The sequence below is a fragment of the Mirounga leonina genome, unplaced genomic scaffold (genome assembly GCF_011800145.1).
Source record: "Mirounga leonina isolate KUSES-001 unplaced genomic scaffold, KU_Mleo_1.0 Mir_201, whole genome shotgun sequence".
Lineage (NCBI taxonomy): Eukaryota > Metazoa > Chordata > Mammalia > Carnivora > Phocidae > Mirounga > Mirounga leonina.
Window position 1 is genome coordinate 3970775 of NW_023270504.1, and position 17107 is coordinate 3987881.

The 17107-nt window shown below is 42.1% G+C and overlaps 1 protein-coding gene across 2 annotated transcripts; it reads right to left on the reverse strand.

Annotated features, from left to right (window-relative positions):
- Positions 1 to 1388: 1388 nt before the first annotated feature.
- ETFBKMT (electron transfer flavoprotein subunit beta lysine methyltransferase) lies at positions 1389 to 8144 on the reverse strand. 2 transcript variants are annotated; one of them, XM_035027956.1, is made up of 5 exons: positions 7876 to 8144; positions 6903 to 7040; positions 6112 to 6553; positions 4073 to 4203; positions 1389 to 3092 (listed from the first exon to the last, which is right to left on the reverse strand). In XM_035027956.1, the coding sequence occupies exons 3-5, from the start codon at positions 6435 to 6437 to the stop codon at positions 2749 to 2751; spliced, it is 801 nt and encodes a 266-aa protein (XP_034883847.1). In that variant the 5' UTR covers positions 6438 to 6553; positions 6903 to 7040; positions 7876 to 8144; the 3' UTR covers positions 1389 to 2748. The 2 variants fall into 2 exon arrangements, with proteins under 2 accessions (XP_034883847.1, XP_034883848.1); XM_035027957.1 differs by lacking the exon at positions 7876 to 8144 and adding an exon at positions 7312 to 7847.
- Positions 8145 to 17107: the final 8963 nt, after the last annotated feature.

Consider the following 17107-nt stretch of genomic DNA (forward strand, 5'->3'; position numbering starts at 1 on the left):
CATCTGGCATCTTGTCTGTTTTTATTATCTATCTCCCTAGAATATAAGCTTCATAAAGACAGGAATTTTTGTCTTTTCTTCCCCAGTGCCTAGAAGAGTATCTGGTACATAACAAGCACCCAATATCTGTTGAATGAATGAACACACAAAAAAATAAATAAATAAAGGAGAAAAATAAAGAAAAATAATACCCATACTTCCAGTTTCCAGTCTGATGTTATAAAGTGATTAGAAGTCATCACTCCTGTCCTCATAAGATAAAAGCTGAACAAACTGAAAATCATGAAGTGATACAGTATTACTTGAAAGTGGACTTGGCGGGTGCCTGGGTGGCTCAGTTGGTTAAGCAACTGCCTTCGGCTCAGGTCATGATCCTGGAGTCCCGGGATCGAGTCCCGCATCGGGCTCCCTGCTCGGCAGGGAGCCTGCTTCTCCCTCTGACCCTCCCCCCTCTCATGTGCTCTCTCTCTCTCTCACTCTCTCAAATAAATGAATAAATAGGGCGCCTGGGTGGCTCAGTCGGTTAAGCGACTGCCTTCGGCTCAGGTCATGGTCCTGGAGTCCCTGGATCGAGTCCCGCATCGGGCTCCCTGCTCGGCAGGGAGTCTGCTTCTCCCTCTGACCCTCCCCCCTCTCGTGCTCTCTCTCATTCTCTCTCTCTCAAATAAATAAATAAAATCTTAAAAAAAAAAAAAAAAGAAAGTGGACTTGGACTAGTTGTAAGTGTATACTAGGGCAACCACTAAACACAATTTTTTAAATATGTATCATTGATATCCTAAGAGAGAAGAGAAAATGGAAGCATGTAAAATGCTCAACTAAAACCAAAGAAGGCAGGAAAAGAGTGGAACACCAAAAAAGAAACAAGGAACTAGGGCAACAAATAGAAAACAGTCATAAATACGGTAGAAATTAATCCAGCTATATCAATAATCCCTTTAAATGTGAATGGTCTTAATACAAATCTGTTTGTTAAACTATGAAGTCATTCAAGGCTCACCATTATATACATGGGAGATTTTAAAATATCTTAAGTAACATTTGGATATCTCAAAGATTTTGTGCCTGCCTAATAAATCAAGAGAGGATAACAGAAACAGGGTCTGTAGATATTTAAACTTAAATCTTCTCTTTGTGTCATCAAGTTGACTTCCACAGTGCTCCCGAGTATAATTAACTCTTTCTTACCTTGCTGGGAAGGGCAATAACCAGCAGAGTACTCTGAATTTTCAAAGGATATTGTCAAAAAAACTCTTTCCTCTCAAATATCATCCAATGCCACTGTAACCTTTAATTTCTATTAATTTTAACCAAGTCTGAATTAAAATTTAGGTTGATAATGTTTAAGACCCAACAGACCAATGGGAATTAGATGCACAAGAGTTGTTTCACTGGGCTAAAATAAACTCTGACTTCCAAGTTCAATAATCACCAAATCCTCTGCAGCCCCAGCTCCCAGACTCCCATCGAATTATCCTATTTTCCTATCTGAGCAACAATTTGCCCTTAACTGCTTTCTCCACATTTCTGCTGTATGACTAACTCTGATCACATTTCCCTGGTACCATAATCCCAACAGTATGCATGTATTATTAGAAAGTTTATATATAATGCACATGTTATAAACAATTCCTAAGCAGTATAAGAACATAAGAGTACATTAGAAAGGCTGCATTTATTGTAACACATATAATGCTGGTGTTTAGTTTTAAATTAGAGAATAGAAAATCTACAGTATAGAATTATAAGACCCAAAGGTAAAACCTAAGCCTCCCTCCCACCCCAGTCTACCAGCTATCTGGTACCCTCTCAGAAGGCAACCACATTAGCAGTTACTTGTTTATCTTTTCAGGAATATGCTATGTATGTTGCAAGCAAATATGTATTTTATATGTATATACATATGTAGGTACATACATACATCTTTTCATACATTCACCTATAAATAGTGGCATACTATACATATTCTTCTTCACATTCTCATTTATCTCATAGGGTTTTTATTGATATATAAGATCCTGACAACCTGGGCCATATAGTAGCATTACCAATTTCTAGCTAACCTTAGTGAACCATAAAGAGGCATCAAAAAGTGTCACGGTATATAGGAAATTCTAAAATCTTGATTTTTATCCATGACTGTCAGTTGAGGTCCTATTATGTACTAAATACTGTATGAGGCACTTTATACTTTCATTTAATAAAATAGCCTTGAGGTGAGGTTTATTAAGTTTGTTACAATTTTATAGATGAGGAAATTAAAGCTCAGAGAGCTTAACTAGCCTAAAGTCCCAACTAGAAAGTGACAGAGTTGCCTGACTCCAAAGCCCATGTACTCTGTACCACACTAAATGCAGCTCTGATCTTTACAGGTCATTTTTTGAAATACAGTACTCTTCTATATTTTGTATTGTGTCTAATTTGAAGATCCATCATAGAGTTGTCCTCAACTACAGAAACAGACATTGCTTTCTCATTTCCTTTCTCATCCCTCTCCACTACTTAAATTACATGTTGCTACCATTTTGGTGTTGCCTTCTAGAATCCTATTCCTACAGCAGCAAAACCAGAAAACTGCAGGTAGAGATTTGTATATTTGGCATAATGCAGAACAAATTACATGACAAAGGCTGACAAAACTTTAAGACTTCAGGTTTTGGAAACAAGATACTACATGCTTTAAACTGGAGGTCTTTTAGGGTTAAACCCAAACATAGCTATATTCACACCTGGAAGCACTTGGACAACTCAAGGCTGAAAATCCCATACTGTGCTTGTTGTCAATCCATTGTTTTCCTTCCTAGTAGGCTCTGGAAGTGAATATTCTACCACTTTGTGCAGTTGATGTTGAATGCTATGTCCACTGAACTGGGGTCGTCCAGGGTCACCAATCAGGACTCGAGTTCTATGGGTCCAAAAGCAATTCTTCAGCCATTGATGAAGACTGTCTGCAAGGTCTTCATCATAAAACATATCTCCAAGCACAACAAGGTCCCACTTATCTTGTTCCAAATCCAAAATATTTTTGGTTAAAATGGGAAAAGGATCCAGTTGGTTCAACTCACAATTCAGTGTGATAGCCATTCCTGCAACTTTAAGAAGCACATAATGAATTGGTTTATGCTAGGCAGTTTTAATCCCCTATTGATTCATTTAAGTAATTTAGAAAATCTAACAATATTTTTTCCCTTTTGTTGAAAGTTGTTTTTTAGGTAAAGAAGTATCTACCAATATAAACTATTTACTGCAATTTTCAAATGCATGAATGGATATCCTGAAAAAAAAAAACAAACAATACAAAACACCTAGAAATGTGGAGGTTTTAAGGAACATTTGCTGATCTAATAACCAAGAGGTTTGGTTTATTATAGCTATCCAGGGAAACAAGCCTTGGGCTTGAGCACCCTGGCAAGTTAGAACTGAGACCCCTGTATAAAATAAGGATCTTGGGGCAGCTGGGTGGCTCAGTCCGTTAGGCTTCTGACTTCTGATTTTGGCTCAGGTCATGATCTGAGTTGTGAAATCAAGCCCTGCATCGGGCTCACATGCTGGGCATGGAGCCTGCTTAAGAATCTCTCTCTCCCTCTTCCTCTACCCCTCTCCACCCTCCCCCCAAAAAATAAAATAAAATAAGGATAAAAGCTAGATCCTCAGTAAAATTGAAAACTAAAAGAAAATCAGAAAAAATTAAAATGACCTGTCCCAACTTAGGTTTTAATGGAATAAACTCTCCCTCAAAACACAAGGCCTCTCTCCTCACTTGGGTTTTGGTCAAATACACACAACCTACATATTTCAGGAAATCCCTCGCCCAGAAATTAACAGTAAGTGCTCCCAGCTTGGTACACTTTGGGATATCCGACAGACATAAATACAAATCCTCTTGAGAAATACGCACTTCAGTTCAGGCCTCACAGGCTCCTCACAGATAATGTCCTACTGAACAGAAGTTCACAATATCAGATTACAAAATATACATGGAAATAAGCTATCATATTGAGGCATCTGTAGATATTTATCCTGGAAGAAAATAAAGATGAGCTTTAAGTATTTTTAAATATCAAATCCTTACTAGGGTCTATGTCGTTGGCCAAGATCCTCGATGCCCCGCTCATCTTGGCAGCTATAGCCGTAGCTCCACATCCACTCCCAAGATCTAACACAGACTTTCCTCTAACAACATCAGGATTATCCAAAAGATACCTAATTTGGAAAGAAAGCAAAAAAACACTGAGACGGGAGAAGGTCAGTAAGAGGTATTTAAAAAAAAGTTGTTTTTTTTTAAGCTCTATACCCAACATAGGGCTTGAACGACCTCTAATGACTGAGCCAACCAGGCACCACCCCCCCCCAAAAAAAGTCTTTTTAAAATACTGAGCACTTACTGTGATCCAGAAACGGTCACACACCAAGAATACTGACTGACAAAATACAGCTATAATAAGGATTCGGTAAACTAGATCCAAAATCACTGTTTCCTTCTGATTGATTGTGCATCATAGAGTGGTTTTACCTACTGCTTATGTTGTTATAATGACCTCTCTGGTAAAGTACAAAGTCCAGTTCAACCAAACAATTTGGACCAGGACTAAATAGTTATCAAACACTGAAGATGGATGAGAAACCCTGAAATAAATAATAAACCCTGACACTTGACCTTACCACTGGAAAGTGAAGAATATCCAGGATTATGGTAAACTAGGGATGTACATGGCCTGTCTAAAGCGAAAGCGCTACCTATCTTCAGCTCACTGTTGCCATGCAGAAATCCTGTGTTATCAGATTTTCCTGTTTTTCAAAATCAGACATTTTTACATGAAATTTCCCAAGTTTTATTTTTATTTTTTATTTTTTTGAAATGTCCCAAGTTTTAAATGTTAGCAACTGATTTTTTTGTTTTAAATTTACAAATAAAGGCCGAACAAAACACATCTGTGGGTGCACCAACTTGTGACCTCTGATTCAGTCTGTTAAGGAATTTGATTGTATTTATATTTGAAGTTGATAAACAATCACTTTAATAGACGTCACTGAAAATGTCAATATTTTTAAGGTATAATGTAAGTGAATAAAGCTTGAAAATTTGGCAACAACAACCAGAAAATCAGAATTGTTTGATAACACCTAGAAAGATTTCCAATCTTCAGGATTCTCTGAAAAGCTCTACATATGCATTTATTTCTTTTGCATTCAAAACTATATACAACATTAATTCTGTTAGGCCATCCCGTTCCTGCCAATGAGAAGTCCTTATCCTTTTCATTTCAGAGGTCCAAACCCTTAAGGTATAAGCAGGTTTAATCATTTACCAATCTAAGAGCAAAAACCAGACTGAAATGCTGAAAGCTCCTGCCTTTGTCTCAGCAGCTGTGTTTTAATAAAAAGCATAGTGTGAAAATATGAGAGAGTGTCCTAAAGAACATTTTTGCTGTGTGGGGGCGGGGGGGGGGTGGGGTGGGTGGAAGAGGAGACCTTAAAAATGCACATCCAAGACACCTGGCTGGCTCAGTCGGTACAGCATGAAACTCTTGATCTCAGGGTTGTGAGTTCAAGCCCCACGATGGGCATAGAGCTTACTTAAAAAAAAAAAAGAAAAATGCAGATTCAAGTCCAGAGTTCACCTGAGATGTGAGTAAGCCACTAGAGAAGGAATCCTTGTAGATCCCACTCACTCACATCTCTTGTTCTTTGAGAGACTGAGAGAAGTGAGGCTCCAGGGAGGGAGGGAGTGCGAGGCTCGAGGAGCAACATTTACTAGATCAAACTAGGAGAGCTAAAGGACCAGGGCTTTAGGTTCCATCTAGAAACTCTGCACTGGCCATACCTTATGAACCATGAACCAGAAAATAGTGTGAAATTTCCAGATCATTCATAGTATGACAGCTGATCCTAGGGTTTCTCTTGGAGAGAGAACTGTATTTGGGGAAATACACTGATAAACTGCTCCAAATTAAGAAAACAAGAATTTGGGGGTTTAACTCTGATTTTTTGTGAGGAGCAGGGAGAATGCAGAGTTGGAAGGGGCTGAAAAAAGAATCTGCTGAAAAAAAGAATCTGCAGAAAACAGATCTGTATGGGCCTTAAAGCTTCCCATTTCAGTTAGGGCAATACCTAGACAGGGCCTGGCCTCCTGGCCAGTAGATTGCCCAGTAAGGTTCGCTATAGGGCCACAGGTCAGCTTTTTGCCACCAGAACTTGCATCTGGGCGTCAGAAGCCGCAACTGGATTTCAGGGGTGAGGCTGCCACTGCTGCTGACTTCAGTGTTCTCCTCCAGGAAAGCTTTCATCTCAGGGTCCAAAAAGCTTCCAGTTCCTCTCCAGGGGTAATGGCCCCAGGGAAACAAGGCAAGACCATTGCTTCTCAGAGCTTTCAGAAAGACACCACAGTGGTTCATGGGAAATGGTGCACATGCTCTCCGACCTAGGCTTGAAGCCATCGGTCCTTGTCCAAAACACAGGTTCTGTCAGTGTTGCTGTTGATAAGAGCTGCTGCTCCTCGTGAGGAAGGAAGGGTACGGCTGCCACGGTGATCTCAACTGAAGTCTGTGGGTCTCTAAAAACAGAAATAATACTGAAAATTCCAAGGTTCACTCACACTTCCATATCCCATTACATAGGAAGAAAATATTAAGAGTGTAAGCTCTGTAGCAGAGCTGCAAGTGCAAGTCCATTTCAGATGGAAGTGTTGGTGCATCAACTTGGGAAAATCCAACCTTTTAAAGGAAGTCTTTTCACAACAAAAGCCTTTTAATAATTTAGAACAACAAATATACAAGCATTTGATTTTGAGAGAAAACCTCGGGAACATGCCTGTTACATAAAATAAGGTTTACCTTTAAAGTTCTTTCACACACACACACACACAAAATAAAGTTCTTTAACACATTTAGTAAACCACTTACCTTTAAGCAGGCACTGTGAACAAAATAAGTCTCCATCTTTGGGAAGCTTAGACTCTAGCAGTGGGGTAGAGCTATTGCCAGGGCAAACACAGTTCTGGCCTTTATGAAGTCTTGCCAAGAGTTGTGGAGGTTACCAAACTGTAATTGTGGGCAAAGATATACAAATTATACGGAGTACACATCGATGGAATCAAGATTCAGATTTTTTCTTAAAACTTTATGGATTTAATTGTCATAAAAAATATCAACTCGCAAGTATCTTCCTATAAATATCTCTGATGACTCATCTTTACCAAGCCTGGGAGGAAAAGACTTGTTCCAATAGAAAAACACCTTGAAAAGAACGAGAAAGAATAAGAAACAGCAGTTTAAACACAAACTATATGCCCAGTTACTTGGGACCTCTGACCTGTTCTGCATAAATGTTTTAAACAGTCCTATATCCATCCACCCAAATATTTAGAGTAGGGGCCAGACTGGTGATCCATGAGTGATGCCGCTGGTTATAGCAGAGGGGCTGTGGCGACCTGGATTCTGTTTCTGAGCAGTGCAAAGGGGCCAGCAAACTGCTTGCAGGTAAGAACACGCTGCCAGATCTTCCAGTTTCTCAAGATAATCCAGATATTCACACAAAAACCCCCACTTGTAAACGCAAGTGATCAATTAAAATATCAAAACACAGGGCAGGCTAAAATGCCTGTCAGGCCACTTGCGTGCGAACTCAGGATAGGCTTTCAGTAGGTGTCATCTCCCCATCGTGCCCTCAGGATCCCAGGTCTCTAACAGCCTCACTTCTCCCCGGACTAATTCTGTTAGGAAGTGTTGGGTCAGCCCTTGAATCGCACGAGCCGAAGCTTATAAATACAGCAGAGCAAATACGAGAGGATTTTGGTTTGGAACACCGTGTTGTCTAGACCCAACACCAAAAAAGCATCCTTCAGGAACACGGGACTATGCGGTGGGCACTCGGTACCTGTTATCAATTGTTAAGGAAGGAAGAGGGGTCAAAAAGGCAAGTTCCAAAAGTGTTCGTGACCACGTTATGTCCCTCCGAGGAGAGCGGGACTCGGTCTTAAAGGGGCAGGCACAGGCCTCCTTTCTGTCCTCCCCAGGGTGGGCGAACAGCGCCCAGGGAAGCTAAGCACGCGCCTTTGGGCGTCTTTCCCGGCATTCCTTAGAACCGCCCCTGGCGCGCCGACCCCCGCGGGCAGGCAGGCGCGCGCCTCCGGGTGCAGAGCGTGGACCGCGCGCCCCGCCCTCCTTCCCAGCAGCCTCCCTCGGCCTTTTCCTACCTTTCTTAAAGGGGCAGGGCCTCCGCAGGAGGCGGCGCTCCGACCTCGCTCTGGAAGCGTGAGACCGTCAAGCTCTGATTTCTGCGAAATCCAGTCAAACTGGGAGCGTTTGCTTTGTGCCAGTCACTTGTTGGAGAGGAAAAATGTTTCTCTTCCCTTCCTCCACCTTTCAAAGCTTCTTCTAGCTGATCTTAGAATTAAATTGACAGGAAACACATCAACGGAAGAAAACCAAATTGAATCTTGTACCTATGGAAACGCCAGCTGCAGAAGAGATGCAAAAACAGAAAGGTAAAAGGAGGTTTATATGTCGTCCTGACCTAAGAGAAGGGAGTTTGGGACTTCAAAGGGAAGGAAAGTAATTCACAGAAGATGAAAGGAGTAAATGTTTGCTGGGCCACACAGAAACAATGGGACAGAGAGGAATTTTAACAGACTTTGCTAAATTCCTCCCTATCACACCTAGTTCGTATTATGCTGTAGTTATCTATGATGATAGATTTCTTCTGGAGCAGGTCCTCTATTTATATTCTTTCAGGCAGTAAGGGGGGAGGTCAGCTTCTTCCTGAGTCTTTTGTACCTTGATTGTTTTCAGCTCAGAAATAACCCACAGGTCAAAGTGGCACATCTTGGGGCAATTCCTTCAGAGCCCCTACGCACACTTCTAGGCACTGGGCAGAGTGGTGAGCAAAATAGACACAGTATAAGCCCTTGATGACACTTAACCTTCCACTGAACTTAAATCATAATGTATGTCCTCTCTTTTATAATTTGCATAAATGTACAATATAAATCTATTTGCAACCTATATCATTCAAGTTCTGGACCCATAGGTCCATCTCCCAACCCTCAACATCTCCAAAATAGACTTGCCACCCCACCTGACAACAATTAAAACCCGCTCAGGTGTGCCAAAGGGAAAAAAGAAAATTGACCCAAACTAAGAAACAGGCAAATCATGTTTCTGCATCTTAGTCTGCAGTTTGGGGGATGACCTGACAGCCGCCTGTTCAAAATTAGAGCTTGTTGCTTCTGTTCTCCATTTCTGCCCTCGAGTTTACGGGGTTTCCCATTTTCCCTGTAAACTGGAACCTCTAGGAACTACTAGAAGGGAATGAAACTTTGTTATTCCAGTTAACAACCCCAGATGCATCCTGCTCATTTGCTCCTTGCATGAATGACTGTACTTATTTTAGATGGGTAGGATACACACCTAGCATCTCTGAGTCACTCTGCCCTACATTTCCTCTATAAAAACTAATATGACTGTGAATAAAACTGTATTTATTAACTGGCTACTTTTTAAAAAAATTAGCTGCTGATGTAAACCTTTTTTTCTCAACTATAATTCCTCATTTCCACACACTCCGATTCTCTTACTAGCAATAAACCTTAATCCATGTTCAAGATCAATTTGTCAAAGAATTGTTTTTAACTAGCTTGTGTTCTATTCCTGTGAATAGCAAGAACATCCCAGTTATTGCCTAAGACACCAGGGACAGGAGGTAAGCCTAACATTTTTACAAAAGAGGGTTTCCAGTAAAAATATAAGTGCTTGGGGCGCCTGGGTGGCTCAGTCGTTAAGCGTCTGCCTTCGGCTCAGGTTAGGATCCCAGGGTCCTGGGATCGAGCCCCACATCGGGCTCCCTGCTCAGCGGGAGGCCTGCTTCTCCCTCTCCCACTCCCCCTGCTTGTGTTCCCTCTCTCGCTGTGTCTCTCTCTGTCAAATAAATAAATAAAATCTTAAAAAAAAAAACTGTAAGTGCTCATCATTGAAGATGCATTTAATAATGTGAAGACAAAAAAAAAAGTGAAGACACCTTGACCAAAACTTGGAACTAGGCTAAAGGGACTGCTGAATGTCCTCTCCCCACCTTAATAATTTTAAAATTGATCCACTTTCTATTCCTTCTGCTATTGCCTTAGTTCAGCCCTATGATCCTTTCCCTGAATTCCTTTAACTAGTCTCTCTCCAATCCTACCTTCCTCTCTCATTCTCTACAGTACAACTTAAATGTTTTGTTGTTGTTGTTGTTGTTTTCTGGACTTTATATTTCTATAGCCTAGAAAAGGCCTTACATTCCTATAAGATAAACCAGATAATCCATGAAAAATAGACCTGGATTTTCTTTTCTGTCGTTGCTTGGTGTTGATGTATTGTTTTTTCTTAATTAAAAGAAAGAACTGTCTTGCTTTTATTAAAGTTGACCCACATGTACCAAGCAGACTTGTGAACTGTCTGATAACAATTGAGCTATCATCAATAAAGCTCAATGCTTTATGATTTTTGCCTCAGGGCCTGTCCTCTCCCCTAGGCCTTGGTTAAGACAACAAGGTGCAGCCTTTGCCACCTAAACAACCCATCCTCCCTCCTCAACCTTCAAAACTCAGCTCAGGGTCAAGGCCCTCTGAAAAGCCTTCCCCAACACACACATTAATCTTGACAGTTTCTTAGCTTCCTATGGGTACATCCAACGAGAATATCATGCAGAACAGCCATTGCCTGGCTCCTCTACTAGACTTCGAAGCAGACCATCTCTTTCCTCTTTTATCTTCTGGCACAATTAAGACACTCAATAAATTCTGTTAAATGAAAGAAAAAGCAAATAAATGAGTAAATTAACAAACATAACATATTAGTGTCTCATTTTTAAATTTCATTTTTAACAGTTTTATTGAGGTATAATTAACATGCAATAAATTTCACATATTTAAAGTGTACAATCTGATGGGGTTTTTTGGGTTTTTTTAAGATTTTGTATGTTTATTTGTCCGAGAGAGCGCACAAGCAGGGGGAGCAGCAGGGGGAGGGAGAAGCAGGCTCCCCGCTGAGCAGGGAGCCTGATGTGGGGCTCCGATGTGGGGCTCCATCCCAGGACCCTGGGATCATGACCTGAGCCGAAGGCAGACGCTTAACTGACTGAGCCACCCAGGCGTCCCAATCTGATGTTTTGATATGTATATATACACTCATGAAACCATGACCAAAATCAAGATGATGAGCATATTCAGTGCCCCCTCCCCTGCCCCCCCCCCCCGTATTATCCCTCCCTCCTGTCCTTGCCCACATCCGCTCCTCCATCCCCAGGCAGTCACTGGTCAGGTCTCTGTCACTATAGATCAGTTTGCATCTTCTAGATTTCTATATAAATGCAATCGTACAGTATGTACTCTTTTTTTGTCTTTGTTTTCACTCAACATGCTTATTTTGAGATTCATCCATGTTTGAGCATCTTTTCTTGTGCTTCTTTGCCATCCATTCATCTTCTATTCAAATTGTGTCTCATTTTAAATCCGAATTGCTGCATTGTTTTTCTGTTCTTACACGATTCAGGTACATTAAAAATAGGGGCTTTGTATCTTTGTTTTTCCTCAGTGCTGGAAGAACAATTCAACAAAGTTAATGGAATTATCTGGAATGATGGGAAAAACATAACTTCTTTTGCCACTTTGGGAGATTGTTTATAACATAATTTTTAAGTGTTTATCAATATAAATTAGTTTGTAAATATATTTCTAATAAAATATTGACACTTCAGTTTTGTTTTAAAATGAGCCTTGAGGCGTGCCTGCGTGGCTCAGTCCTTAAGTGTCTGCCTTCGGCTCAGGTCATGATCCTGGGACCCTGGGATCAAGCCCACATCGAGCTGCCTGCTCAGCGGGGAGCCTGCTTCTCCCTCTCCCACTCCCCTTGCTTGTGTCCCCTCTCTGTCTCTCTCTGTCAAATAAATAAAAACTTTTTTAAAAAATAAATAAGTAAAATAAATAAAATCAGCCTTGAGAGGGAAACAACATATAAATTGCCCCCAAGGAGGGGTGCCTGGTTGGCTCAGTCTGTAGAGCATGCGACTCTTTTAGTATATGTGCTGCCGAAGCGAGCACAAGCATGCGACTCTTGATATCAGGGTTGTGAGTTCAAGTCCCACATTGGGTATGAAGCTTACTTTAAAAAAAAAAATGCACCCAAGGAAGTGTGATTTGCCTCTGCCACCTCAGAATGTGTTTCTCCCCACACTTTTGAATGAAGTATGAAGTTTGGGGTTTTCTAGAGCTTAAGCTTCCTTCTAGCTTCTCTCCACCAAGCTATCCTTGCAACCATTCTGTAGCACCATGTCTTTGTGAATGTGTAGGTTTCCTCTTTTCAGTTCCTCCTCTGAGGTTTGCAGTTGCTGCTCCTTCAGGAGGCAAACTTGTCCAGGTCACTAAGTCACGCTTAAAAATCCTGACAGCGGGCCCTTTTAAGACCAGTTTACGATAAAAGGGATTGAGCTGTTACAGAGCAGGCCAATCTTCAGCCAACTAAAATTACAGTGCCATCTAGTGATAATTTAGCTTAATATCGGCGAGGTGTGTCAGTTAAAATGGTGACAGCAAAAAACTAAAAACCCAACAAAACCCTGAAACCGTGAAATCACCTTAATTCTGAATAAAGAGCAGATTCTCACCCACAATGTTACCACACACTGGCATGCTTGTTCAGTTGTAAAATACGGTGGAAATAGTCATCCCTGGTAATAGTTAAAGTCTAAAGTTTAAGAAAGACTCTGTGCTGGGGCTCCTGGGTGACTCAGTTGGTTAAGCGTCTAACTCTTGATCTCAGCTCAGGTCTTGATCTCAGGGTCTCAGGTTCAAGCCCCACGTTGGGCTCCATGCTGGGCATGGAGCCTACTTACAAAAAAAAAAAAAATGTTGGTGTCATCCATGACACATCCTCTGCCTCTCTCTCTCACACACACTCCACAACTAATCTACCAGCAAATCCTATAAGCGATACCTTCAAAATATACCCAGAATCTGAGTACTCCTCACCACCTGCACTGCCGCTCTACTCTAAGCTGCCATCACCTGTCTCCTGCGGTTATTATTGCGGTAGCCTCCTAACTAACCCCTCCAGTTCCACCCTTGCTCCTTGTGGTCTATTCCCAATAGAAAAGGCAGAGCCACCATTTGAACAGGAAGTCAGGGGCACCTGGGTGGCTCAGTCAGTTGGGCGTCTGCCTTAGGCTTGGGTCATGATCCCAGGGTCCTGGGATGGAGTCCCACGTCGGGCTCCCTGCTCGGTGGGGAGTCCACTTCCCCCTCTGTCACTCCGCCTGCTCTCTCTCATTTGCTCTCTCTTTCTCAAATAAATAAAAGCTTGAAAAGAAAAGAAAAAATATCTTCTCTTGAAAAAAAAAAGGAAAGGAAGTCAGGTCATGTCACTGCCCCACTGAATACCCTCTGGTAGCACCTCCACCCACACATAAGCCTGGCCCCTTCTCTGGCTCCCACTCCTACTACTTGCCCCTTCAACAACACCTTTTCCAACATGCCGGACCCACCATCTTGCTGCCATCTTGCTGTTTGCAAACACATTTGCCGTTTCCTGCCTCAGGGTCTTTACACTTGCTACACCACCAGCCTGGAATGGTCTTCCCTCAGACAAGGAGCACCACTAACCCCTCATTTCCCTTAATTTTGTCAAATGCTTTTTCTGCATCAAATAAGATGATCGAGTGGTTCTCCCCCTTCGTTCTGTTAATGTGGCATATTACAGTGATAAATTTTTGTATGTTGAATCATCCTTGCATTCCAGGGGTAAATCCCACTTAGTCATGGCGTATAATCCTCTCACTATGCTGCTGAATTTAGTTCTCTGGTATTTTGTTGCAGATTTTTTTTTTTAAAGATTTTACTTATTTATTTGATAGATAGCGAGAGAGCACAAGCAGAGGGCAAGGGAAAAGCAGGCTCCTCGCTGAGCAGCTCAATCCCAGGACTCCAGGATCATGACCTGAGCCCAAGGCAGATGCTTAACCATCTGAGTCACCCAGGTGCCCCTTGTTGCAGATTTTTAAGCCCTTCTCTCTTTTAAGTCTACTCAGATGCTACCATCTCCACAAGGTCTGACCACTGTACTTAAAATTGCTTTCCCTGCTTGGCTTTGCTCCATAGGCATTCATCACTTATTTTGCTTACTGAACTAAAATGAGGAGAGGGACTAGCCGTAAGGACAGGGATTTGTTTCATTTTTTCTTTTTCCCTCTAATTAAGGGAAATTCTAATTCATCCATACTGAAATGCACAAATCTCAAGCAAATAGTCTGATGAGAGGTGTTGGGGTTTTTTTTAAGATTTCATTTTTAAGGAATCTCCACACCCAACGTAGGACTTGAACTTACAACCCCAAGATCAAGATTCAAATGCTCTACCGACTGAGCCAGCCAGGTGCCCCTGCTGAGAGTTCTGATAAATGTATGCATGCATGTGACCCACACCTCTCAAGATATGGAACATACCCATTGCCCCAGAAAGTTCCTCCTGCCCCTTCTCAGCCGGTCTCATCTGTCCACCCACCTGCCTCTAGGCAACCACTGTTTTGATGTCTATTCACCAGAGGTTAGTATTACCTGTTCTAGAGTTTCACACAAATCGAATTACACAGTATGTACTCTTTTGTGTCTGGCTTCTTTTGCTTAGCATAATGTTTTTGAGATTCGCCATGCTGTTGCTGCTAGTGGTACTTCACTCTTTCTGTCATTCCATAGTGTTCCACTGTGTGAACAGACTTTATCTCTTTTTCTGCTTATTGACATTCGTGCTGTTTCCAGTTTGGGGTCATTACAGACAAAGCTGTGAAGCTGCTTGAACATTCTTGTAGGACTCTTCTCGTGGATATATGTTTACATTTCTCGGGTTACCTAGGAGTGGAATTGCTAGACTCTAGCGTAGGGTAGGTGATGGAGTTCAGGGCAGGCCGCCCCAGAACGTACCCAGTTTGCCATGTAGATTATTTCCAGCTGAAGACAACCAAGGCCCAACAGACTCAAAAAGAGCTTTTGACCTCTCCCTTAACTGCCTAAAAGAATTTAGATAGGGGGCCTGTATTGGGAAGAGAGCTATTCCCAGAGAGAAATTTTTACATCAGAAAGACTTCTCTGCATGGCATGGCGAACATTTATTTATACCAAACATTTGTTCTTCCCAGTTCCCTGTGAATTGTTTTCCTTCGCCCTGAAGCCCCAAACCCCAGACTGATATGAAATCATACAGAAAAGCTTTAGGACAGCAAACAAGAGTGTTGCATTCTGAGGCCAGTCATTTTTTTGTTTTAAACAAATGAAACACTAAAAATGAACTTGTTTTTAATGTTCAGTACAGGAAAAGAATGTCTCTTCTTCCCAGTTTCCCAATCATAAAGCTGAAAGGAACTGGTACCTTGCCAAAGTCCTCGTTGCTTACTGAGGTTAAGGTTCAGATCTTAGGGATCTAAAGGGGTCTTCCTAAGAGCAGTGGGGACCCCAAGGCTAACTTGAGTGTTCTCAGCCAGGAACCCCTTCTGGCAGCCCCGCATTAGCATATGCCCTCAGGAGAAACAGTTTGCAACTACAGTTTTGAGACTTCCCCCAACGCTCCTTCTAGCCATATTGATGTGGGAAACAAAGGCAGAAGAAAAATTATTAAATTTCCTTATTACCTACAGCCCATTGACAAGTCCTTGAAACAGGGAGAGTGACATTCCTCTAGGGACTCAACTGCCTTGATGTTTACACTTTGCTAAAGGCAAAAGGCAATCCTAGCCTGACCCCACCCCCATTCCCAGGATCCTGTTAAGTCCAGTTTAACATATAAAAATTCCTTTGGAAACTTCCTTTATCTCTAAACGCCCTCCCCACAAGATACTATTGGCAATCATTCCCCAAGCATATGGCCCACTGATATTCATCTGAAGGGTCTCATGACTAAGGTTTTATTAGACGGTAATAAATGACCTTTCCCACCAATAGCTAGCCCCCTCAAGGTCCTGGAAACCTTGCTTTCAAAATTCCTTAGAGACTTACACTATCTCTAACCCCCTCCTAACTTGAAAGTATATAATGGGCCGCTCCTCATGACCCCAGTGCAGCTCTTTCTACCCACGGGTCCTGTCCCTGTGCTTTCATAAAACCACATTTTTGCACCAAAGGTATCTCAAGAATTCTTTCTTGGCTGTGAGCTTTGAACTCTAAGGTCATCTTTCCTACATCAGTATCATAGTCCCTACACTCTGAACCCCAAACTTCGCTTACTCCCTCTTCAGTTCTTCCGCAGCATCCTGAGCCTTGGCCTATTTCCAATGTTCTCATCAGCAAAAACAGTGTTTAAATGAAATATTCCCCCAAACCTAGAGAGGGTGGTGGGCTCCTTCTCCCAGGTGGTCTGGTGCCTCCCCTCCAGGAGGAGGCCTGTCCTGGTCCCACGTAAAGTTGGGAGTGACAATAGCCACACCTCCGAGTACCCCCAAGGCAGTGCTTCTCAAACCTTGATATGCATACCAACCAGCTAGGAGTCTTGTTAAAGGTCAGATTCTGGTTCAGGTTGTGGAGGTACCTAAAAGTCTGCATTTCTAACAAGCGCCATCAGCGGACCACCGGAAAAGAGTTTTAAATTACGCATGCACTCTCCTCATTACACATTTAGGTGCAGAATCCTCAGGCTGGAATCAGGGAGCCGTCATTTTTAAAGCTCCCAGAGCCAGTGCTATTTACAAACACAATTCCAGAACAATGTATTCCAAACTCCCCTGATGAGAAGACCCACCTTAAATAATTCCACTTCCCAGACCCTGGCCTGGAGATGCCGACTTAGCTGGTGTGGGGTGGAACCCAGGAATCTGTCTATTTCACAAGAGACACACATGACCAGGAGCCCAACAGTCTGGCAGACAGTGGACCTCAACCATAATTCTGAAACCACTCTGTTCTGTGCTCCAGCTCTCAGATTTCTTCATTCTTTCATTCACGTGACATCACTGTTAACTTCTGAATTATCTCCTCCAGGTCTTGATAAGCTGCTCTGTTTCTTTATCTGTCCCTTAATCAGACTTTCCCGTGGTGTTTCAAAAAGCAACTCAGGCATTCCCCCAGAGGGCAGTTTAGAAAGTGTAATTATTGT